General features: G+C 37.1%; 1 protein-coding gene across 4 annotated transcripts; it reads right to left on the bottom strand.

Annotated features, from left to right (window-relative positions):
* Positions 1 to 25,970, bottom strand: RLIM (ring finger protein, LIM domain interacting). 4 transcript variants are annotated; one of them, XM_035712122.2, is made up of 6 exons: positions 25,753 to 25,970; positions 23,907 to 23,970; positions 23,403 to 23,472; positions 9,314 to 9,506; positions 8,309 to 8,392; positions 1 to 7,000 (listed from the first exon to the last, which is right to left on the bottom strand). In XM_035712122.2, exons 4-6 carry the CDS (start codon positions 9,480 to 9,482, stop codon positions 5,376 to 5,378), a joined length of 1,878 nt encoding a protein of 625 aa, XP_035568015.1. In that variant the 5' UTR covers positions 9,483 to 9,506; positions 23,403 to 23,472; positions 23,907 to 23,970; positions 25,753 to 25,970; the 3' UTR covers positions 1 to 5,375. The 4 variants fall into 4 exon arrangements, with proteins under 4 accessions (XP_035568015.1, XP_048963153.1, XP_025322001.1 ...); XM_049107196.1 differs by lacking the exon at positions 23,403 to 23,472 and having other exon boundaries at positions 23,907 to 23,965; XM_025466216.3 differs by lacking the exon at positions 23,403 to 23,472.
* Between the last annotated feature and the right edge of the window lie 1,213 nt (positions 25,971 to 27,183).

Here is a 27,183-nt window from a genome sequence, read left to right on the forward strand (position 1 = left end):
TGATCACTTCATGCATTTTATTGATAGTCTATATTTTAAATCTGCAGTATGACATCTTACATAGGGAAAAAGCTTCTTCCTAAAAGATAACTATTAATAATCAAACCAGCCTTAATATGACTTGACCTTTCAAGGTCTTGTTTTGCATTAAACAAGTTAATTTTGAGCAGGTATAAAGCACTGTACAAAAAAAAAAAAACTGGGTACATTCTCAAAATTTAATACAGGGCTTCCAAACCAGGAGTCTTCTGGATAGATATTGGAGAAGGGTGTTATGTTCAGATTTAAATCGAAAGAAAATGAGAAACCAGATAAAAACAAGCCAACCAAATTCACTTCACTTTGCGCTCCTTTCTGCTTTTTTTGAAAGTCTCTCCCAGAGGTCAGGAAGCCCTGGTATAACAATCACTTTAGTCTTTACAGAACATACATTTATGTGCTTCATGTTCAAAGACATAAAGGCAGCTTTTGTTACTATCCCCCCTCCAAATCCCTTCAGGTTCTTTTGGCTTATGAAAGCTTTCTAAGATTGCTGCCCAATTCTTTATATATGAATCCAAGTAAACATCTATACCAAAGCAGCTCTTCCTGGGAGAAGATAAAACAGGCACAGATACATAACCAGGCCAACTGCGTACCTACTCAATTTGATACCTGATCACATGGCCCTATATCTTTAAAAGCAGCACCAGGGACAAATGGAGCTAACAAGAGGTAAAATCCAAACACCTGACAGTTAAAATACATACCAATCAATCAGTTAAAAGAATGTTAGCAGAGGGGCACTAAATAGAGGTAAGGCTGGGTAGCTGGTTCAACCATACCTTAGTACTGGAATAAATATGCAAGATGAGGAACTGAAAAGAACCCTGAAATAACGAGGCACAGTGGTATGGTGGGGTTCACTTTTGTTGCATGTATTCAAAGTATCATTCAGTCCAAGTGACTATAAAGCAGCTTGTGGATCTTTAGTAAACAAATCCTAATCAAAACCAAATATCTCACTGTAATTGTATGAGTGTTCCTTTCCTTCAAATTTGAATTAAAACACCTATATAAACATGAAAATAATCATAAAACTGATACAAACTGTTATCCCTTGAGAGTTCCAACACTTCAATAACAGCTGAATTCTATGTTGTATCTTAAATATAAAGTGGAGTTACTAAAGCAAGTGAGATCACTCACCTGTTGGGAATATTATAGTATTTTAGAAATGTTCCAGTTAAGAACTCAATTTAACAATGTTAAAACTTTTGAAGGGCAAGTACTTAATTCATAGTTGTTTCTTATTTGCTCAACTAAAAATCCAATTTCGAAATACGTGAAATACTCATTCCTCAGACCTTGCACTTTTAACTTTCCAAATGAAGATTATTTTTGTTGATTTACATTTTCAAATGTTCTTCAAAAGCATATAATTTACTAGTTAACTCCATGAATTACAACACTGTTATTGAATATTAAACATACTGAAGAATTATACTATGCTTAATGGAAAAACAAACGCCTGACACTTTCTATATGTGTCTTATCAATCTCTTGCATCACTAAGGTACAGAATACTTCAGAAAGTAGCAGTCAGCACAGTCTTATAATAAGACAAGAAAAGAATAAAAGTGCCCTGCAAATGTGGCTTCTACGTACTTAATATTGATAATACATTTGACAGGGAAGCCAGTAAGTTAAAACTCAAAAATTCAAGGCCGATTACTAGTATTTTTTGTTCACAAAAGAACAAAGGAGAATAAAAAGGGGTGGAGGGGGAATATCCTCCATTTTTAAAAGAAAAGTATCAACAACCACCACAAGGTGCCACTGTATTCTAGTAAGCTGTAAAAGTGACCTTTTAACAGGCATTTTGCAACATTCACCTCCCTATCACATGGGTATTTTGGGAAATGATTGAAAGACATGATTGATGCTTGACCAATTTCAAGTCATGGTCATCTGGGAAACAGGTGGTTAAATAAAAAAGCATAGAAAGTGATAACCCTTCATGAATACAATTTGAGACACTGACATTAGAACACTTGGCACAGAAAGGACATGTTTTCCCAAGGGAAAAAAAAATTACTTGAGGTAACACTTATAGCTAAGCAGTTTCCTAATCTTAAAGTTTGGATAAACTCAATGATCATGTTTTTAGAGATTATGTGTGTGTGGTGCATGTGCACGCACGCACACACACATAAAATCATGGTAATAAACCTTAACTGTACAATTGATTATTTCCTACACTCCCAACACTAATGTGAACACTCTTCTCAATCCCCACCTCCATTAACCATGAACACCACTGAAGTATAACTAATGTGTTCTTTTAGAGCAAATATTCCAAATTAACAACATGACTCGTCTTCTAGTGTCGGTATAGATAAAGTCTGCACACTTTAAACTTAACTTGCTCGATTTTGGCTTTAGTACTAATAAATCTCAACCTTGTCAGCTGCTTGGAGTTAAACAACATAACACCTCAAACGCTTCATACCAGTAAGTGAATTTTTAAAAATATCTGAAATACTCAAGGAAACTCGGGTTTTAATATTTTCCCTATGCTTTGAACAATGTAATTTCCCAACATTGTTCTTTCTTGTTCTTATTACTGCATGAAGTTCAAACTTGATCTTCAAGACAGAACCTTTCTGTAATAAAAAGTGCAAAGATACAAAATGAAATGTAAAGTCTTTTCAAAGAAAATGCTCCCTCAAGAGAATACGTGTTTTGGATGCTGGTGGGGAAAAAAAGACTCTTGTTCTCCATTGTACATCTGACATCTACAAATGACCTTGTCTTCAATGTCCACAACACTAGTAAGTATAGTCATGGACCTTGTAAAAAAATTAAGTAGCAAATTCCACTAAAATATTTGTATCCATTCTACACAATCCAATGGAAATTAATGAGTGCTATTGAAAAAGGTGTCCACATGCACATGTCCAATATGTGCACTCTACTGAAGGCTAAAAACAAAATTCTATTTCCAGTGTTTATGAATAGCTTCAATATCTACATTCATAACCAGCATTCTGCAGGAGTTACCTCTTACTTTAATACTTCACAAATGAGTAATACATATTGAGAGGTTAGGGAAGTACCTGTTATCAATAACTTTTATTCTTAGAATGTGCTGCAGTTCTTAAACTATTTCAAATGAACATCCTTATAATGGGACATTTTATACCAAGAGGAAAATGGATTTTTAGCCAATCAGGACTACCCTGCAGATCTGAGAATTGTAGGTTACACCCTTAGGAAAGGAGATAAGGAGGCTCACAAATATAAAGGAATCCTGACTTTTACATGGACAATTTTTTAAAAAGATAAAATGTATTACATAAGCGCCATAAACAGTGATATCTGCTTATATTAAAAAAAAATAAGTGAAGCTTTGTTTGGACATTATTTCCTTGCAAGAGCAGTACATATCCTTAGTAAACAACTACCATATTTACATGTTAATTTCCTTGATACTTAGGTAGGAGTGAAAGCCAGAGGAAAATATGAAAGAATGACCTTTGAGACAACCTTTATGGCTAAGTTGATAACAGTTAAGGTAGCCAGAGAATTCCTGAAGCAGGCCTGTTTATTTTGTAGAGTATCTGACTAAGCATGGGTAGTTTTCACTTTAAACACCAAGGATGTGTTCAATTCCTCTTTGGGCCCACTATCTTTTCCCAATTTTCCCAGATAAACAAACAAGTCCTCCACGGTCAGACTAATCCCAACCCCAACTGGCCTCAAAAGAGAAATTTGGCAAGAAGTACTGGGGTTCTTCACAAACCTAATCTCATTATTAAGGAAGCAACACAAAATGCATGTCCCATAGATTGTGAGTCAGCAGCCTCATCTTCAAATATGGGCAGCACAATTAAAATTTGAACCTCAAATGACCCAACATGATTCACTTTCAACAAAGGATAAACACCCCTTAATTCTTCAACTGGCCTTTAAATATAAGATGTTAGATCTGTGTTACATAGTAATGAAGTATTAACAAGTGTGCACCGGTACCTTAAATGACAAATCTCGAAAATAATGCAAATTTGAGACTTTCCTATTAGTACACACATCTGTACCAACTTCAATTCTTATGCTAAATGTGGTTTATAGTCTCTTTCCTCCACCTTCTTCCTTTTGTCTTTTTTTGAGGAGCAGACTTGTAAAAACATCAACGTAATTTGTGCTAGGTGGTAGTGGTTTTTTTGTTTTTAACCAAAACTCTACCAGATTTGTTAATCTACTTCATCAGCTCAAGTAGAATACTGTGTCAAGGACCTCACCATATGAAACCAGTTCACATCTGTATGATTACTGTCTTCATAAAAATTTTAAATTCTTCAGAGCAGTTTTCTTTACTTCTCCCGTCTTTCATTTCCTGCCTAAATCCAAGTTAAAAATACAGTTTCCATTGGTATCTTCAATGCAGTTCAATTCTGCACTCTGTCCTTTCCTTTTCATGTCACAGTAGCTGTTCACATACATTAAATACTAGATATGTTCTGCTCTTGACATCTACACACTTACAAAAGCAGCTTTGTACTTTGTTTGGTGTGGTTTTTACTACGTTGGCTCACAAAAAGCAGTTTTTTTTTTTCATTTCTAAGCATGGTACTTTACAATTTTTAATGCATTAATACAACAGTGCATTGGAAAAGTACTGAGCCTCTACAAAATAGCTTTACATTTTTAAACAAATGAATGTGATTTTTTCACTTACACAAGCATAGGCTTTTTTTTAATATTTCCACAAGATAAATATCTCAATTAAACTACAAGCTCACTCTACAGTGTGCCACAGTGATGGGCTTAGGAGATGCTTACACACTTAGAAGATCCTAACCTTAGTGTTATTTACACTGACGTCCAATATCACCTCATCTGAAAGGTGAACAAATGATATTCAGCATGTAGCTGAATGTGTGCCAACTAATTAACTGGGAATAGTATAGCTTTAAGCAATCACTTATGAAACGTACTGAAACTTAGTCTAAACTAGGAATTTCCTTTGCCCCTCTCTCCTATGGCATGGGAAACGTTAAAGATCAATGTGAGAAACAGATAAAGAGCCATTGCTAAGGCAGATCTTTTAAGAGAACAAAGGAGAAAACTGATAAGCATATATGACAAATCATCAGTAATATCAATTACTGGTACTGAAATCAGATTTTTATGTCCTAAAACATTGCTTTTTAAATATTTCCTTTTATTCTGGAACAGAAATTGGAAAAAGGACAATGATTCATTCAGAAAGCAATGACTCAATTCAGGTTGCTACTTTACATTTAAGCACCACTCAAAAAGTGGGCATAAAGCAAGTGATTCCTGTTTGCCCATCACTATACCAGCTACGTAGCTGAGAGTTCAGAACTTAATTACACAACACTTTCTCTGTTACCAGAAGCTAAGACTGCTCTGCGACAAATAGGACAAGTAGAATTCTCAGATAACCAGCGATCGATGCAGTGGACATGGTACTCATGGGAACAAGGTAGTTTACGAAGTTTGTTGCCTTCTGTATATTCTGTAATGCAAACACTACAGGTTTTTAATGCATCGTTTTCACCAAAACTTCTCATTGCCAAGTTGTCAATCTGTTCTTTGGTGAGTCCTCTAGGTTGGTCATCATCATCCTCATTTAAGAGGAAAAACTGAGCCAGACTAAGGAAGGGCAAAGAGCCACTTTCATCAAATGTTACCGGGGCCCTGTGTCGACCCTCTCGCCTGGCACCCGATGAGCCTGATGATGAGCTTCCTTCGTTACTGCCTTCAAACACCTCTGAGCTAGTCTCTGAACTTTCACCACTGGAACTGGAACTAGGACTGGAACTGGAACTAGAACTGGAGCTTGAACTGGAACTCGAACTGGAACTCGAACTGGAACCAGAACTGCTACTACCACCAGAACCCCCTCTTCCATTCCGTGACTCTGCCCTTTCCACATTTCGACTTGAGACTGAGCCACTAGGCTCTGAATCACTATCACTGTACATAAAATAGCTTAGCTCGCCAAAACCTGTCATTATCTGCCTTAACATGGTCTGAATTGCAACAGATGTAGTCTCACTTAAACCAGTATTTAAAATTCTACGAATCGGAATTCTGATGGTACTGACATAGGTTCTCACACCTGCCCGTTCAGAACGTGAAAATGTACGCCTAAAACCTCCTCGTTCACTTTCGTAAGTGACGGTATTGTTTGGAGTCTGAGACCTTGACCGAGTTCTGCTAGCTATACTATCCCTCTGCCGGTATTCCCCGGGACGAACTCTTCTTACTTGAAGATCAAGGACTATGGTTGGAGGTCTCTGTCCTGATCCTGTAGATTCACCACTGCTGGCTGTGTCTGAAGAACCTGCTCCTTGGGAGGCATTTCTTGTTCCAGAAGCTGCAAAAAGACCTCTACTTAGCAAATCGGGTCCACTTATTTGCTGTCTCAATGTCACATGGTGCCGGGTTCTAGAACTTCCCTCGGTCTCATTCACCAAAGGATGCTCAAAAGTCTGAGATGAGATACTATGATGAGATCTTCGTGGAATTTCACTCATTGGATGCAGAGGTGACCTACTTCTTTCAGCTCTTGCTCGGGTTCTCCGATGATCTGGACTCCTGCTTCTTGCCCTTCTCTGACCTCTGGTAGGTGCGACTTCTCCCGTTAACGCTTCAGTTGAATTTCGTTCTGATCTGGATGGCCTTGTGGATGTTGGTTCAGATCGTGGATTTTCGACTTGCCTTTGGCTGCTGTTGTCTGTATTTTCTCCACCAGAACGTCTTGCAGATGGCTCATTTTCATTCTCTGGATTTTGGCTCCCATTATTACGGTTAACATTGATCTCTAAGCTGAATCTGAAATCACCACTGTTTGGATTAGTCCGGCTCACTGCTCTCCAAGATTGGTTTCCTCTTTGCCCACTTCTTGTTGTATTTCCAGTTTGTCTGACAGAGTTAAGCCAGTCTATTATAGAGTCACCATTAGATACATCATCTGAAGAGTCTCCACCTGTTTTTAAAAAAGGGAGGGAAGAGGGAGAAACAGGAACTACTAAAATTAGGACAATCATGTAATAGTACTCTGAAACTGTGTTAGAAAAAAAGGACAAAGATTCTGAATAGATTTCACATTTACAGATTTTTGTGAACTATACTGCATAGATTTGCAAGTAAAGGCAGGAATCTTTCAATTCCATTTTTTTCCAATTCCATTTTGAAAGAGCAAGCTATTCCTAAAGAAATTTAGGGAAAGTTTATCTAAAGGGAATCAGGAGGAAGTCTATTTTCAGTATTTCATCATATACAGAGCTTATGATACCACTGTGGACTGTCAGAAGACATTTTTTGAGTCCACTGTCAAAACATTAATCAAACAAGGTAAATGCCAGTTAGGGTACAGGGCTAGTATTTTAGTTCAAATTGCATTTTTGTCAAATTTTCATTAGTCTACATTTCCTCTAGGATCCTGACTTAAGTGCCTTTGATAATACAGGACTTTTAAAATACAAGACTGCTGTGGCCACTGCAAAAATAGAAACAGGGCTTACTGCTTCAAAAGTATTCTAATACTTTATTGCCAAGATTTTAAATTAACACAAAATTAGAGATCAGACCAAATGAACAGTTTGCACCTAGCATGGTATATATAATGGCATGCTCAAGAACCAAATTATTATTATAGCCTATGTCAGACAGTGAAATTTCCTACAATCCTACTTCAAATTAAAAGCAGGATTTCTCAACAGTGGCACTATTTCCATTTTGAGCCAGATAATTCTTTGTTGTGGGGGCTGCGCTGTTAATGAGTTTTAGTATGTTGTGATGTTTGCCAGCATCCTTGGCCTCCACCCACTAGATACTAGTAGCAAACCCCTAGCTGTGACAACAACCAAAAATGTCTAAAGACATTGCCAGTGTCCCTGGGACAGGGGTGGAGATATAATCCATTGAGAACCATCAGGTTAGAGAATACAGCATTTCTTTCTGCTGGTGGAAAGTGCACATGTTTATAAGGAAGAAATAATTCAGTAGGTGGGAGGAAATTTCAACGGAGATGCAAAATAAAAAAAAAATCCAACACATTTAAATAGGCCATTTTTCACTATGTCTCAATTAATATAAACTCAAAGGTGAAGCAGAAAAAAAAAACATGTTGACATTTTCGCCAAATACCAAGAAAATGCCAGTTCTCTTTTTTGTTAACAGTTCCTTAGCACTAAATTAATTTGTCCTGTTTCTGGATAATCTTTGGCTGACATTTCCAGTAGTTCCTGATCTACTTCAGCCCCTACCCACCCCCACCCAAAACAAAATATACCTCTGTTTTCATCTGAGTTTTGTGGTGGTGGGCCCTCTTTAATTTGTTGTAGTCTTCTCAGCAACTCTTCCTCAGTACTTTCACCTGAAAATAGTTTAGAAATGTTTGCCAAATTACAAATAAAAATGGCGATGGAGTAGGAACCTGGATAAAATTTACTTCTTTGGGGGCATGACATTACAATTTATGCCAAGTTTCTTTCCAGTTTACTAAGTGCTTTTGCATACGATATCCCACGCTTTTATTTTTTTTTTTTATTTTTTTTTTATCCCACGCTTTTAAACTCTAACTCTGGGAGGTGGAAATTATTATCTGCATTTTAAAATAAGGAAACTGAGACTAAGTGATAGACTGATGTATTAAGAAATGGCAGGGCCAGAATACCAACTTCAGCATCCTGATTCAAGTCTGGTATGGTTGGCTCAAAATGCACTCCCTCTCCTAACACCTTACGTTTTAAAATGTATACAATAACTCAAAGGTTAGAACTAAATAGAATGGAGGAGCACCGGAGATAATGAATTTTAATCAGGATCAAATGGGACCTAACTTGGCAAAAAAGAATCACCAAGCACAAAGTCCTAAACTGACTATTTTACCCAAGGACAGCTTTGGAGGATTATGACTGGAACATAATCTTGGAATCAGAAATAAGAAAAAAAGAAGTCTGTCCTAGGAACTAACATTCCCATTAGCTCTTCCACCCTTAAGATTTATCTCTAGTAAATCAAATAAAGCTAACTAAAAATAAAAATATTGTTAAGTTCCACTTTTTCAATTCAGCTTGCTCTAAGTTCATAATATAATTCTTAACTGAAAAATATGATATAGGATAATTGCAAATAGGAATGAACAGAACCAGGCAGTAAGTACAGCAATAATGTCATTCTGTATCCACTGCATTAAAATCATACTTCATAATGGCTGAAGAAACAGATTTTTAAAATAAGTGATTTTTTTAAAAAACCAGTAATTTACATATATAAATCTTTACACATCACATACCTGGGGTGCCTAGCAAATTGTTATCCCTCATAAGTCTATAATCTTCTTCACTCAGGTTATTTACAAATTGATAGAAAGCTTCTTCCCGATCCAATCGGTCCATCTGACTTCTGCGCTGTGCTGCAGACTGATCACCACTTCCTTTATCGTTAGAATCTGAGCTTTCCATCTTGATGAACAAGTGGAAAATTATCTAAAAGGAGAAAGGAGATCAATCCAATCTTGAAAACAAAAGTTAGCATGTGCTCTGTAGAACACTTTTAATTATGTGAAAATCCAGAATGCAGGTCAAGATGTGAATTTTAAGATCTCATATGAATAAAATTTCATAAAAGAAAAACTCCTGAAAAAGCGCTGTTATATTAGGAAAAAAGTAGGTCAGGAATTTGCAAACTACGGCCCATGGGCCAAAATCCACCCTGGTGCCTATTTTTTTCCTTGAGATCAAAGAATGGTTTTTACACTTTCAAAGACTGTTTTTTACAAAAGGGAAATGTTTTGTGATGTTTGAAATTCAAATTCCAGTGTTCATCAAGTTTTATTGAAATACAGTCATATACATTCATTTACACGCTGTCTGTGACTACTTCTGTGCTACGATGGCAGAGCCAAATAGATGGAATGTGGCACTCTCACTGCTTTGTACTGGTGATGACCTGTGCCTTATAAATTGCAGTTATGTAACCTGACAGCATTTCAAGTGCTGTGCATTTCACCATACTATGACATTTTAAGAAATTACTGGCACATTCTCATGTCAAATGAAGCAAAAGTGTACTTTGAATGTCACTCTTAAAGGCATAGTATGGATTATTCTGTTGTGAGATGGAAAAGACTGAGTTTAGTATGCAATGACACTACTTAACTGTGCTAATGTAATATACATGTTCATGTGATCAGATCAAGTATTCATCACAAAAGTCCGAAAAATTACAGTCCGAAAAATTGGAAAATTTAAAATAAAATATCTCAACACAAAATATTTTCTCATAAGGATAAAAGACAAGGCTTCAATCACAGTAAGTTTCCAAGTTGCTTGTTTGTTGGCTATGCAAGAAAAGCTGTATTATTGATGGTGAATTAATTAAAACTGTGCCTGACTGCAGAAGCTAAAGAAATGTGTCCAGAGGAAATAAAGTTGATTATTAGCCTTTTGGTGAGAACAGTTGCTTAAAAACCCCAGGATATTGTGATATGTCATAATTGATTGAAAAATGAGACAGCAAATGATTTTGAGTGTTTTTTCTTGGCCCTTGATGAGTCAACAAATGTAATTGATACTATTCAGTTGTTTATTCAAAGAATCAAGTGTTGATTACTCCAGAAGTTTGAAGTAACTATAAAGTAGCCTCTATGAATAATCTGCATGGAGCAACTTCAGGTGGTATTTCAAAAAAGTTGAGTAAAAACACTACATACAGTTTGAAGTGGAGTCTGCTAAGATGTGTTGTAACTGAAGAGGTGGCAACTGTATGTGTAAAGCAGCAAAAGACAAGTTGGACAAATTCATAAAGCTTGTGAAAATGTAAGGTGCTTAAAGTCTATGGTTATTCCTTGTATTATTCATCAGCAGATAGTTTGTAGAAACTATCTGAATCTATCACATTACTGAACCAGTAGTGTTAATGGTGAATTTTATTGTGGACTCAACCATCACCAGTTCTCTGAATTTGTCATAAATAGAAGCTGAATATCCTAACTTGCTCTGCTACTTGATAACAGCACCTATATGCAAAACATACTGCAGTAAAATCATTTTAACAACACTGGAATCACGTCAAGCAAGCTGCTTTATGCACTTCTTATGCCATCAAAGAAACAAGAGCTCCATTCCCATACAAATTTGTAGCAGATTTATTTTCTAAGCACAAATTACAGTTCCAGAAGCTTTTTTCGGACTTTATTTCAAGTACAAAGAAAATTTCCTTATTTCAAAATCCATTTAATTATGTATCTGAGGAGTTTCCACCTAACCTTGATTTAAGTCAATCAGAGAAGGACAATCATCATATGGCTTCACTCATACAGGAAATATAAGAAATAGTGAAAGGGATTTTAAGGGAAAGGAGGGAAAATGGGAAAAATTAGAGAGGGAGACAAAACATGAGAGACTCCTAACTCTGGGAAACAAACAAAGGGTAGTGGAAGGGAAGGCGGGCGTGGGGATGGGGTATCTGGGTGACGGGCACTGAGGAGGGCACTTGATGGGATGAGCCCTTGGTGTTAACACTGTATGTTGGCAAATCGAACTTCAATTAAAAAAATAAAAGTGATAACTGCTGTGTAATGATACACTAAAAGGTAAATATCAAATGAATTCTATAGATGCCTTCTTTAAGGGATAAATATATGGATAGATATCCACAAGTATTGATAACATAGCAATATAGGTATATCACGTTTTGTTGTGCTTCAGACACTGTTTTTTAATGAACTGAAAGCTTTGTGACAACCCTGCAGGGAGCAAGTCTACTGGTGCTATTTTTCTAGCAGCATTAGTTCACTTCATATCTCTGTCTCACATTTTGGTAATTACTGGAATATTTCAAGCTTTTCATCATTATCATAGCTGTTATGGTGATCCACGATCAGTTATCTTTGATGTTGTAATTGTTTTTGGGGTGCCATGCACCATACCCATATAGGACGGCAAACTTAACGGATAGATGTGTTTTTGACTGCTCCACCTGTTCCCTTGTCTCCTTCCCTTTCCTTGAGCTTCCCTATTCTGAGACACAATATTGAAATTAGGCCAATTAATAAACCTACAATGGCCTCTAAGTGTACAGATGAAAGGAAAAATCACACCTCCCCCACTTCTTATCAAAAGCTAGAAACGATTAAGCTTAGTGAGGAAGCCATGTCAAAAGCCATGATAAGCCAAAAAGCCACAGCCAAATGGTGGATGCAAAGGAAAAGTTCTTGAAGGAAATTAAAGCTGAAATTCAGTGAATATATGAATGATATAAGAAAGTGCAACAGCCTTATTGCTGATATGGAGAAAGTTTCAGTGGTCTGGATAGGAAGATCAAACCAGCCCCAACATTCCCTTAAGCCAAAGTCTAATCCAGAGCAACGGCCGAAACTCTCTTCAATTCTATGAAGGTTGAGAGAGGTAAGGAGAGTGCACAAGAAAAGCTCAAAGGTGGGTTCATGAGGCTTAAGAAGTCATCTCCATACCATAAAAGTGCAAAGTGAAGCAGCAAGTGCTGATGTAGAAGCTGCAGCAATGTCGAGGCAAGAACCTCTATCAGCAAAAAGACTATGACTCACTGAAAGTTCAAATGACGGTTAACATTTTTTTTAGCACTAAGGCATTTTTAAATTAAGCTCTGCATTGCTTTTTAGACATAATGCTATTGTACACTTCACAGACTTCAGTATAGTGTAAACGTAACTTTTATATGCACTGGGAAACCAAAAAATTCATTTGACTTGTTTTACTGCAATATTTGCTTATTATGTTAGTTTGGAATTGAACCTGCAATATCTTCAAGATTTTCTTGTACCTCTATGTGTGAAAGACATTACCAAAAATGAGATATTGATGGGATGCCTGGGTGGCTCAGTGGTTGAGTGTCTGCCTTCAGCTCAGGGAGTGATCCCGGGATTGGGTCCCACATCAGGTTCCCTGTGAGGAGCTTGCTTCTCCCTCTGACTATGTCTCTGCCTCTCTCTCTCTGTGTGTGTGTGTCTCTCATGAATAAATAGAATCTTTAAAAAAAAAGGAGATATGGAAAATCTCATTTCAAGTCAGTAACACGAGATGAGTATCTGCAAATAGTTTTGATGAGGAATATATTTAGCCCTGATTAAGCAAAACATTATCCCTCCAAAAAAGAATGCCATTCTTCTTGTTATTAAACCTAAATTACAAAACACTACCCCATCATCATTATTACTACATTTTGAGTTTTATCAAGAAAAACTTTGTAGAAATTTGGGCTTCTCTTTCTAAGTTACTATGTAATATGCTCAATTTTCTTTTCTTTTTTTTAATTTTTATTTATTTATGATAGATAGAGAGAGAGAGAGAGAGAGAGAGAGAGAGAGAGAGAGAGAGGCAAGAGACACAGGCAGAGGGAGAAGCAGGCTCCATGCACCGGGAGCCCGACGTGGGACTCGATCCCGGGTCTCCAGGATCGCGCCCTGGGCCAAAGGCAGGCGCCAAACCGCTGCACCACCCAGGGATCCCTCAATTTTATTTTCTGATCAGCAAAGCAAAAGAACAAATTACTACCTGGCTTTTCTATTACTCTCAACCAACCACACCAATGAAGACAACAGTAGTAAGCAATCTAAAATAAGATGCCAAACAAAGTATTTCATCCTCTAGTTCTTCTTTCAACGCCAGTTTGACCTTAAGATCACAATGAAAAAAAAAAAGTTAATTCCATGAAAATATGCAAATCTGATTGTGGAAGAGGTAATCTATATTGGTGCTAAGATTTAATCCCACCACAACACATGAAGTATCTGGATGTTCACAATTCAATACTAAAGACAAAAATAAAAACAAACCCTCTTTCAGATAGTAAAACAAACAAACAAAACAAGCTTCTCTACCTGTCTGGTTTTTAGAACTTGAAACTTTAAGAAGACTGGAAATCAACAGCTTAAAGTTATATAGGTCAGGCAATGAAAAGTAAAAAACAAACAGAAGAAAGCCAAAATTTTCCATATGTAGCTAAGGAATACAATTTTGTATTGGGAACAGTAAGCAGCTAACTTAAAAAAAATACAGAAAAGCATAAAGGAAAAAGAAACTTCAGCCATAATTCTTCAAACCAAATAAAACCACCAGTAATATTCACTTATGTTCTTAAGCACTTACTATTTTTAAAGTTAACAACATGAAAGTTAGGACAAAGTCCACTTGTGAAGGATCAGTAAATAGTTCTAAAAATAATTTATAAATTTTCTTTTGAGAGAGAGCATGGGGCAGGGAAGAGGGAGAGGGAGAGGAGAGATTCTTATGCAGGCTCCATGAGGAGCCTGATGCGAGGCTCCATCTCACAATCCTGATAATGACCTGAGCCAAAATCAAGAGCCGGACACCTAGCCAACTGAGCCACCCAGGTGCCCCAAAAATAATTTATAAAAAAGTACAACTCAGTAGGGATGAAAGGCTTTCAAAACAAAAATCTTGAAAGACAACAGAAATGTCTGAAAAGTTCTGACATTTGAAGGACATGAACCAAAGATAACAGAAAACTCACACACGAAGGACTGTTATAAGAATGGCATAAAATCTGAAGAAGAGTGTCAGGGAGGTTAAAGCCCATATGGAACAGAAACTTACAAAAATATGGGAGATTTTTAAAATGGCTTTGAAAGACGTAGTCTGAAACAAGAAAAGGGTCTTGTACTGAGTAGGTGGGGGAGTTGGTATATTAACAAAGGATGAAAGGTAGAAGAACCTAACTTCTGTTTTGTTTCTATTTTATTCAACAAGGAGAATCACTTTCCAGGGGTAAACCATGGAAAAACAAACTTCTCAAAGAGAATAAAGACCCCAAACTGCAAAACTTCTAATGTTAATCTTTGAGAAATCACAGAGAACTGAAAAGACACTAAAAATACTAGATTTAGAAATGACCTAATAATCTTCAAATAGAGTGAAGTCTATCAACTTAGCATAGCAAAATCTGACAATAAACCTAGGGGGAAATTCTGTAAAGACTATCAGATATATAGCAAACATGTAGTAGAAAATTTGTTCACCAGAAGTGGGGTTCACTGCCAAATTAACCTTATTTGCGTGACAGAGGAATAGTTCTCAACCTTGATTTGCACATTAGAATCACCTGGGAAACTTTCTCTGGAATTGGCCAGCTAGCAATATTTTAAAAATTCTATTCTACAATAGAATTCTATTGTGCAGTTAGGGTTGAGAATCTCTTTGACAGGAACATGTAAGGATAACACTGTTGACTAGTCTGGCTTGACTTCTGCAGAGTCTGAGAAGATTTTACATCCTTAGCGTCACGGAGAAATGTAAGCTAAAGTCAGCACTTCTGTAACTTCAGCATATGAGTGAATCACATGGCAAATTTTAAAAAAGATTCTGATTCAGTAGATTTGGGATGGGGCCTGAGAACCTGCATTTTAAATAAGCCTCCAAGTGCTGCTGATGCTGCTGATCATAAGAAGCACGGCATGAGTAGCAAAGAGCATGAAGACAATACAGTTTAACAGATTCACAGCTGTCAAACACCACCCTCAAAGCAATGTTAACCTGCAAACAGTCCTGTCTTCAGCATTTAAAAAAGAACCATATCAAAGACATGCTAACCAAATCTAAGCAACTCAAAGCTGGGAATTAGTAATGAAGATGTATGTTTATGATAAATAATGCCCTAAATTCTCAGTGGATTATGAGGATGAGCTGAAATCAACAAAAATGTTGATAAAATGTGCTATCCTGAATGCTTTATGAAGGACTGTCAAACTAAAATAACCCCTAGTAAGAGTACAGAGTAGGGGGGAAACCAACTCCTGTGAAAAAAGCAGTTCACATGAATAAGATCTGAAGATTCTTAAGTTAACAGAAGTCAATAAAAAGCCTGTTTGACCTGCTATGGAACCTAAGAGAGTCTCCTGGTGCTTTCATAGATCACAGTATTTAAATAAAAGGAGTAACAGACCCACTATAATCTGTTGTTCAGATCTAGAGTGACCAAGATGATAAGCTAGGGAACACCAAAAAGGAAATGCTGAATTACCTGGAGATATCTAGCCTGAAGACAAGACTAAAAATGGGCATGATCACCAATGTCAAATGTTTACAGTTATAGCATGAAAGAGCAGAACCACAGAATCACACCAGGGACAATAGCTGAAGAAATATGGAAGCAGAAAATTCTTTTAATACAAAGCTCTAACAAACTGTCCAAAAGTGGAGATGCCACCAGCCTCTTGAAGCAAGCAAACTACGCATTCTCTGGAAACATTCAAGCACAGGCAGGATATTAAGAGGAGATTCCTTATTAGCTAGGAGTTTGAATAGACTGACTTCAAAAGACCCTTTGAACTAAAATGTCATTAAGGATGGGAATGTCTCCTGGTTTTCTATTCTGGGCCTAGGGTCCTATTAAAATAGCTACATATTCCAGCGCCATAATTTTGTTGTAACACTTTGACAAGACCAATTCACTTAAGGGGTTCCATCTCTGCCCTCCAATACACCTTGTACTTCACTACCTTTACACTTCAACTAACCCTGTTCCCTCAGCCCTTTCTTAGTCTCCCCTCATTTCAGGTTCAATGAAATCTTACCTCCTAAGAAGCTATTACTTGCTCGGCTAGCAATTTTCTCATCCATACCTGCACAGTGTTTGTCTGAGCCACTAAGAGTGGCACTTTGTGCCTTACATGGTCTTTTCTTTAAAAAAAAAAAAAAAAGATTTTATTTATTCATTTATGAGAGACTCAGAGAACGAGAGAGGCAGAGACACAGACAAAAGAAGCAGCAGGCTCCTCGCAGGGGGCCTGACGTGGGCCTCGATCCCCAGACCCCAGACCCGGGATCATGGCCTGAGCTGAAGGCAGATACTCAACCGCTGAGCCACCCAGGCGTCCCGGTCTTTTCTATCTTTGAAATAATGTTAGTAATCTTATATACCCAACACCGAAGTATCATGTTAACATGTTCTCATTATAAAAAATTAGATGTTTTATATTCTTTTCTTAATACTTAAGTCTTGAAATGCGGTATTTTATATTCACAATACATCTCAAGTTGGACACTAAATTTTCAATGGTTAAAGTAAAATGTAGTCCTGCCAAAAGAACAAAGTTGTATTTAATGAGAAAATACACACTCCTTCAGTTTTTATTTAACTTAGTTAAAATTAAAGAAAACGAAAAGTTCAGCTCCACAGTTACACTGGTGACATTTCACGTGCTTAGTGGCTATCCCACTGGGCAGTGCAATTTGAAAAAAAAAATGTTTGTAAGGTAGAGAAATCCCACATTAAGGGAAGACTTTCAATGTGTTCCCACTATATTTTTCATACTCTATAAATCCACTACTTCTATATCCTCTTTATGTTTTCCAAACATAAAATAATGCTGAATATTCTACAAATTCACATGGAATAGATGATTCTTTCCTATGCTCACCAATCTTCAAGATTCATTCCTAACCTTTGAGAATTTCTATCATTTCCTACATGTCAAGTAGAGATAAAACATTATACATCTATACAAGACCCTACTGACACTGTGATTTTAGGGACTGTTGACTAAACAGCTCTTGCCTGGTGAACTTACAGGTTAGTGTAGTCCATGCAAGAATTTTTATCTTGGTTTAATTTTATCTCTAAATTCAACATTTTAACAATGAGACACACTCACAAAGCAACACGATTGTCCAAATTACTACACGATTGTCCAAATTACTATTACTTCCACAATCACATCCTTTTCTCCTTTCCCCTTCTCATATATATACCAGAGAAAATCAAGGAAAATGATTTTCCCACATGACATCCCTGCAACACACTTATTTATTTCAAAACTGCAACCAGACCAGCAAGACTTCATTAAACAGAACACAATGTTTTTGCTAAGGTATAGATTCCCATTAAAGAAGCAGTTTGTTTCTTGTAGTTGGTTAGGGGACAAGGAGAGAAAAATCTGATTTGCCTCCCTACTCTTGCCTCCTGTCTGCCTAACTGCATTTCTCCTAGGCTGGGCGAGGGGGGTGGGGGGGCAAGAGATTTCAGCACTGACATGGCTCCCCTGGACTAGAAGGAATTTCATTTTGGGAAAAAAAGGGGGGGGGAATCCTGAATGTAAGCAATGTCCTCAAATGCCTTGTAAAATAATTTTACATACACCCCACCCACCCATGAGTTTGGTCTTATTTTAAGCAGTCCCTTTATTACCTAAGTGGCACAAAATGAAAAAAATATAATAAATTTAAGTCACAAGTTCAGCCCTTGGTAGATGTAGTATCACTACTGGTAAGTGAAAATGAACATTTTAACAGTTAAACACGCTAAAGATGTCAGGACATCATAATTCAAATGATCAAATATAGTGCTCTCTCCATTTTGGTGTCAAATTTTAATAAAGAATTGTTACCAAAATGGGTCTCTCGATTCTACTTTTATGGTGGACACTGCAATACATTTCCAATTTAACTACTCAGTGGTTGGGGGTCTGCCTTTGGCTCAGGGAGTGATCCTGGAGTCCTAGGATGGAGTCACACTTCGGGCTCTCTGCAGGGAGCCTGCTTCTCCCTCTGCCAATGTTTCTGCCTCTCTTGGTGTGTCTCCCATGAATAAATAAATAAAATTTTTTAAAAAAATTAACTACTAAAAGGAAAGAAGAATCCTCCCACGTTCCTGGGCTCCTTCTTTCATTATAAAAGAGAGGATCTTAACTCTATATTTAGTTATCTTACTTTCAGTTATAATATTCATGTGGGTTAAGTAAAAAATTGTGGATTAGGTATATAATTAACATCAGACACTTTTAAACTTAATATTTCTATAAAAGCTTACCAACAGAACAATTTAAGAGAACAAATATTTAACTGTTAAGTCACTTGGGTCTCTTCCTAGTTATAAGCAATACCCACCACCATTTATTTACACAGGCCCTCCATATATATTTCATTTAATCCTTACAACAATCCTATAAAGTAGGAATAGTCACCTATATTTTATACCTAACAGAAGTATAGAAAGAGAAAGTGATTTGCCAAAGGCCATGTGGCTAATACGTAGAAAGAGCCAGTAATTAAATCCAGGTCTCCTAATTCCAAATCCAGTCAACTTTTCACTGAATGAACAACCACCTCCCAATAATATCCCAAAACTACATACCTTAAAACACATTCCTTCCATCCCAATAGGCATGTCGAAAGTATTCAACCTCACTATGAGCTGTTTATACCATGTTCACTCTTGGTATGAAAACTCCCAAAATAACAAAATATCTTTTATAAGCAATATGAACCAAGCAGGACTTACTTTTGAATAAGTCAAGTTTTAGTATTTTTGTTTTAAAAACAAAAAATAGCCTATTTTATTAACCTTATTTCTTTCAGAGTACTGTGTGCCAATATATCCAAATTCAATCCTGGAAACATGCAGCCAAATTGGAAATTTTGCCCAGTCATTTCAAAAACTACTCATTTGGTCAATGAATGTATGACTGTGTCAGGTAAATTAACTCCAGCGAGGACAAGCCAGTAAGAAAACCAAACCTGAGGTTTATTCTGTAATCAGGGAATTTAAGACAGATTTTATTCACCTTGAGAATTTTAAAGCACTGTTAGTGATCTCAACTTCTTCTATAGTCATTATTATATATTAGTATATTATATGTTTCTGACCACTGTTAAAAGTCTCTCATTAATTCTCTTCATCCATGTACTCCAAACTTTAAAAATGCAATTTTGTTACATTAGGGTGAAAAGTTACTTAAACCATATCTTTCACTACTAATGGGGCAAGAGACATGGTGCTAAGCACACATATATATTCAATAGACATACTGCATCATAGTATCCAATGAAGGAAACTCAAGGTACCAAAATACTGTTCAACAAAAGACTTATATAAAACTAAATTCTGAAATTCAAATGCTTGTGTGAATATTAATTTAAAAATAAGCCACATCTATTAAGTCTGGAAGAAATCATCTCTTCTTAAAAACAAAAAGGTATGTGGGAAGGAAGAATCAAGGTAACTTAGAATCAACTAACTACCAAAGTATCTTGAGCATATTCATCTTTTGTGTTCATAAAAGCTCCCAGCTCAATAGTGTTCTAAAGCAGAACATGCCAATTAAAAAAAAAGATAGTAGCAACATAAAATGTATCATACTGAAAAAGAACAAGCATCACTTTGCAACAGAGCTTCATGAAGAACCTCAAATAAACGAAAATTAATGACATGTGATACTTGTCAATAAATAGTTCAATAATACCATTGCCAAAATAAAAAATACCTCATGCAGTTTTTTAAAAAGTCAAATTACAAAGAACCACTGAATTTGAGGTCACAATATAAAGTACCATTGTGTGTATATAGCCTCCAAAAGTGTTGAGAATTCTTTATATACAAAATGTTTAATTAAAATTTTACAGATTTGTAACAAAACAAATAAAAGATGACTGACAATCAGATAGCTTTTTTTTATCCTATCAGTAAAAGGGTGGAATTTGGTTCTGTGAAAAGAAAAAAAAAAAGGAGATACTGGGTTCTAGTCTTGGCTATAACATTAACCCTATGTAAATTTGGTCAATTCACTTAATCTCTTGTGCCTCAGGATCTTCATCAATATTAAGAGCACTGGATTAAAACCATCCATAAGGTACCTTCCAGCTCTATGAATCTGTGACTATGAATAAAATATAGCCCAGGTCACATTATGATAATAGGTCAAAAATAAAGCTTAAGAAACAACATGAATAACTAGGATATAAGCTTAAAAAGCTGTGCTTTTCTTGCTACCATTTCACTTATGCCCTTCTGTCTCTCTTTTGTGACTATCTTACTTTTTTCAAAACATATATAAAGCATCCCTCTCTAAAAAAAAAAAAAAAAAACAGAACAGGGTGATATTTCACTACCTTTACCCATTGCATGAGGTCTGTCACCACCCACACAATTTGTTTATTATTTCCAATAGTGGCCTGTCAAAAGATGCTACCAAGATTTCTACCACTGTTGATGCTATTATAGCAATACAATATTATAAAATAGTATCTGCATGGCCGTGTTACTCGAGCCTCCTTTATATTCTTCTATTGTTACCACTTGAAAAGGACAGCAGGGGAAAAAAAGGATTCAGAAATGTCCCTCATGTGTCTCATCTCTTGGCAGGAAGTCTACTGACTTGCAGCTCACAAACAGTTCTATTACAAATCCTCTAAAACAGTTAAATCGAAAGACTATTAATAAGAACATCAACGAATCAGAGGACAGAGATCAAACAAATCAAATGCTATCAATTCATAGGAACAAGTTAGTTAAAAAAGAAAACCATTAATGACATTTCTGTTCACTCAAGTACTTTAGAAAGTAAATTTAATCTTCGATTACCCATTTCATGTTCTTTTTTTATTGAGCTATGTTACTAAATTAGAATTTGGTCTTAACCCACACAAACTCGATTCTGCCTTCTCATTAGTCCCAAGAAGTCAAAAAAAAAAAAAAACAAAATGTTCATGTGTTTAAAAAAAAGTTATTAATGTAAAATCACTGATTACCAGCAATTTTGGTGTTAATCGATAAGGTACTAATTTAAGAACATGAGCTTTCCATCAAAAATTAACTTCTTAGTAAGTGAAGCGAATCTTTAAAATTAAAATCTCTTGACCAAAAAAAAAGAAAGCATTACCTATACAAATGACTGTTATGTTATTTGAGGAAAACAGTTTTGTTACAAAACCAAACATGCTGACAACTGTGCTTCCTGAACCAGTGTTCCTACATAGAAATGATAACAAGTCACCATATGTCCCCAGTTTGTCCAGAAGAATGGCAATCTACACCTGTTGTCCCATAGTAATTATTAATACGGTCCTCTTTCACTCTCAAAAGCATTCCAGCTTGGATAAATTAATATGGTCACCTTAGATGCAATTGACATTAACAGGAACTTTGGTCAATAAAAAAATGAAAATTGTAATTAAGAGTTAACTTCTTTTTCCCTACAGTTAAGTGAAGAGTGAGAGGAAAGAAACCATTCATTCTTCATTCTAAATAAAGTTTAAAATATTGAACACAAGTATCTCCTTCCTCCTACAAAGTATCATGTTCACCACCATACAAATGTTATAATGGCAGCCCAATCTGTAGTCATGAAATTATTGCAAAAGGTCCACAAATCTATATACACACCATGAACTGTCTATAGATATTTGTCTCACACATATGTAGGTACTGCTATAACTAATGAAATTAAAGTCTTGGGTCAGAAAATCTACAACAAAAAGATCAACCATACACTTTAGAAGCAAAACCACAAATTCATAAACATATTCCTGAATTGTTCAAAACTGCCAAGATTTTCATATTAAAAAAAAATAAAACCTCAACTGATGACAGGAAAAATGAAATGTTTGATTATCTGGGAAATTTCCATATTCAAGGGTGGGAAAAATAATAAAGGAAAAAAGACATGGAAGTATAACTGCTTTCTTCAAAATGTCTATGGATTATGTAAACTGATACTTTGTGAAATCGATGGGTCATAAGGTTTTGGAAATCTATGTGTTATAGAGATGATAAGGAAGTAGACTTACAAAAGAGAAACATGTCATAGGCAGTGGCCCAAAATTCTAGCACCTCATTGGGTCTAGATTTGAGAGAGAACTTTTCATTTCTAATTTGTTATCTACTCTATGGTAACTCAAAACACAAGAAGCTGGTGAGTGATTTGCTCTATTTTGCAATCTACTAAGGCTATGTAAAAATATATTTATAATTCCATAGATGCAGACGTCCCATTTGACCTACTGTATTAAGTCCTCACATGTTAGCTAACCTGAAAGAATATATCCAACCAGCACAACATTTCTGGATATCATTACATTAAGCTATTTCTTAAAACCATTTTTCCTTAAAAACATTTCACAAAGAAGGGGAGAGGGAAATTGCTAAAAAAAAAGTGTCACCTGCATCATAAAGCAGATTCCCTTTAAGTGGGAACAAAAGTTTTGGATATGACATAACCTACACATTCTTTAATTACAAATTTTATTTTCTTTCCTTTTTCAATCTAATTAGAGAGCAATTAAGTCTAGAGGCATAAAAGTTTAGTGACTTCAGCATCAGAGAGACCTGGGTTAAAATGGGGGCTCTACTACTTATTAGCTATTTAATTGAGGACAAAATGTTTAACTTCCTTGAGTCTCAGTTAACTAGGTAAAACAGCTAATATCCTCACAAGGCTTTGCTGTGAAGATTATAAAGTCATGCATGTGAAGCACAGGACACAGCACATAAGCATTCAAGTTAGTTATGAATTTAGGCTAACTCCATCCCCGTTTGCTTGGCACAATACAGGTTTGCACCTGTTGGCATAAAAAAAGCATCCTGGTTAAGGCAATAAATTATGTGCTTACCTTAACAATGATGATGATGATGAAAGGAGTTAATATCAGAGTATTATATATTAATTATGACATTTTGGATCTTAAAGGAAAAAAATGAACACCACACAAAATAATGTAAGATTACATTCCTGCAAGATATTCTACTGATATTTCATTTAGTTATTCAATGAACATTTAAACGCTATTTATTTAGACCCATCCCACCAACAATGATTTAAAGCAGCAAATTTCTATTTTGTTCTTTCTGTTTTATATGGGTACTGGTAAACTTCAGACATTATTTTAAAAGAGGAAAATTCACAGATAAACACTAGCAGAGTTTCAGTTATTCAGACACACTACCCTTTGAATTCCCAATGAAAAATACCCATTCTCATTATGAAAAATGCCCAACACCAATAAACATATATCAAATAAGCCCATCCAATTACAGGGCCTGCAATACAAAATAAATATTTTTAAACATGCATTCTACACATAAATCATCAGGAGACGCAACAAAAAATAAATTACCTGACTGTTATGACATAGTATTGTAATACAATAAACTGGATTTTAGTTTTCTTCACTCTCTGCTCTAGAAAAAAAAAGAATCCATTATTCTTCCTCTTTCATAAGATACACATTTTCTATGAAATAGACACATCCTCAAAAAAACACATCCTATATATCTTAAGTTACACACCCCATAACCCAACCTAATTAGGATATTTGGGAAGATGGAGAAGGTCAGAGGAAACCAGGAATCTTGTGTTAGATATCAGATTTTCTTTAAAGGCTGAAAGCCAATCTACCTTTTAATATAAGCTTGCTTAAAATAGGCCTTTCTTTTTCAAACCAGTAATATTTTCAGATTCTGATACTTTCAAGGACTTACTTGGCACATTACAGTAGTCTATGGAGAAACTAAAGTATGAAAGATCATCAAGATACTTAGGCTAAAGAATGAAACATTTTTCAGTGCAACAGTTTCCTAAATCATACTTTAAAAAGCATCTGGATTGGTCTTCCTGGGTACTTTATTTTTATAATCTAGAAAACTGATTTTTGGAGGGCTCTAATTGTGCCTGCCTGGTCGCAAGTCATTCAGGATGGACATAACGTACCTGATAGGGTGATATGAGTAATTTTGTCTTTAATGAGGAAGAATCAAATACATGTTTCTAGTAGTAGAAACGACTATAGTACATTTATTTCTTCCTCCCTTCAATCATCCAAAGCGACTGCGGTTAATTCTGATTGAGGAAATGCGGGCTCTTTATTTGCACCAAAAAATTAATGTGGGACCTCGCAAATGGTGGATGACAACCTGATATAAATGCTTCCTCTTGCCCCCAAACAAAAAGAATGACCTAAATAACAAGACTGCTAGGCCTCAGATTCCCAGAGTAACCTGTGGAATAAGTATGGGGAAACTGTCTAGGGAAGGAACGTGGCTGTCTCCTCCATCTTGAAATTAATCAGCATAAGGGAAAAAGGGACTGAGTATTCAGGAAGCAGAAGCCCAACCGGTTAATACTAGTTACTAAAGCTATGGCGTACGTGGCAGGTACCGCCCGCAAAAGCCGAGACCCTTAGGCTTTTCTCTTTGAGGGGGGAGGGGTTGGGTTGTTGCCGGATTGAACGGAAATTAAGTTGAAAATCATTTGGCCCAATTCCCACCCTTACCCAGGGAAAAAACAACACGCAATGGCTTTTCCCTGCCTTTTCAGGGGATCCTTGCAGTGATATCTGGCAAGGGCTATGCCAGGGTTATTGAGTAAGGGAGCAAAACCACAGTTGCCCCGGATCCTCAGGGAAGATGTCATCGTGGCCCCAGGGGGCGCCTAATTGATAGTACCCAGCAAAAGGGCTCAAAATGGGGTTTTGCAAATCCTGGGAAATCTAAGGCCCAAGAGTTCCCAGCAGCTGACTTAGAGCAGACTGATATTTCCCCCTTTTCCCAAACCCAAGCCCGCCATATAAAAGGGGGGATGGGAAGGCGAGGGACGCCTCCAGATAACCAAAGAGAAAAATTTAAGACTATCAAAGATTCTCACGCCTGAGGCCAACACTCAAAAATCGCCTCCCCCAATTTCTCCAGACTGTGGAGGGCCCCCGGCTTTGGCTCGCACCGCCACGGAGAGGAAGTACTACCCACCTCCTTCCCCTTCTTCAAGAGACTGTGACTAAAATGGCAGCGGCGACTACGCCACGGAGCCCCCCGCAGCAATCAGCGCCTGGGGTCCGGAGGCGGTGCTGAGCGTCCGCCACAACGCGGGACTCAGGCCATTTTGAGAGAACACGGCAGCTGCAGCTCCGCTGTCTTTCCCTCGCTCTCCATCCATTTCTCAAGAGGATTTCCCAAGGCTTCACTTACTCGGTTTTAGTGTCGGGTCCGACTCCGTCGGTTTGGCTGCTGCCGCCGCTGAGGATCCTGCGCGCCTCCCCTGCCGCTGCTCTCAAGCCCGCCTCCGATGAGTCGCTGGTTGAGACCCGCCTCTAGCCTAGCGCCTGCTCCGAGACGTTGCTCAGGCAGCCATTATCTTCCCCATTGTTACCAAGCAGCGACAGGAAACGACAGCCCACAACAGGAAGTGATGATGCCGCGTCCCGGCCCTGCAGCCCCACTCCCAGCCTATTAGCCAATCCCAGGCGATTCCTCGAAAAGGCTCGGCGGGAGGAAGAAGGGGGCAGCAGACGACGCGGCAAGGCGGGCCAGCAGTCTGGAAAAGGAGAGCTGCTGTGACGCCCACCATGTGACAGGCCCCACCCTCCTCCGCCATTTTGAATTGTGGCGAGAAATTCGCGTTCTGAGAACTGTGGGAACCTTAGCTCTCCCGTTTTTGAAAACTGAAGAACGTCACCACTTGACTGCTTGAAGCCCTTTTCAGAGAGCGAGAAATGCGATACTAGTCCAACCTGGCGTCAATTCACACAATTGGTCCAGACTAAGTTGAACAGCGTCTTACCTTTTATTCAACATATATTTATCGAGTGCCAACTGTATGTCAAGCATTGTAGTAGATGTTGGGAATACAACGGAAATTAAAACGGACCAAAATCCCAGTTCTTACGGTTCTTTATATTCTACTTTCTCATGGTTCCTAGTACTTGGGGGAGGGACAATAATTACTATATATCTATATCTATCGGTGATAAATGCTGGGGAGAAAAAAGATTCGGAAAGGGGGTGGGGTGGGAGAGTGCTGGGTGGGGGTAAATGGGAATTGCAATTTTAAAGAGTGGTTAGAGATGGCCTCTCTGAGATGGTAATTTTCTGAAATGCTTGAAAAGGGGCGATGATTGTAACAGGATGGGAAAATCTGATAACGTTGGAATTTGTAAAAAGACAGTTAAGGAAGGCCTTTCTTAGATGGTATTAATGCCTGAAGGAAGTTAGGGAACCGACCACACAGCATCCAATTCCTGTTTTCACAGTTAACTTAAAAAAACAATCTTGTCCAAGTTTTTAGGGTGTTTCTGTGTTTCTTTTTACATTTTTTTGTTTTCTGTTTCCAGATAACACTGCCACTACACGTTTTCTCAATATTCTTCCAACAAACCAAACTTGTTCCCACCTCTATAACTATATATAGGCTAGAATATTTTCTTTTTTTTAAGACTTTATTTATTCATGAGAGACACACGGAGAGAGAGGCAGAGACACAGGCAGAGGTCGAAGCAGGCTCGGTGCAGTGAGCCCGAAATGGGACTCCATCCTGGGTCTCCAGGATCACGCCCTGGGCTGAAGGCGGCGCTAAACCGCTGAGCCACCCGGGCTGCCCTAGGCTACAATATTTTCATTTCA

Source organism: Canis lupus, chromosome X (assembly GCF_003254725.2).
Source record: "Canis lupus dingo isolate Sandy chromosome X, ASM325472v2, whole genome shotgun sequence".
In the NCBI taxonomy this organism is placed as follows: Eukaryota; Metazoa; Chordata; class Mammalia; order Carnivora; family Canidae; genus Canis; species Canis lupus.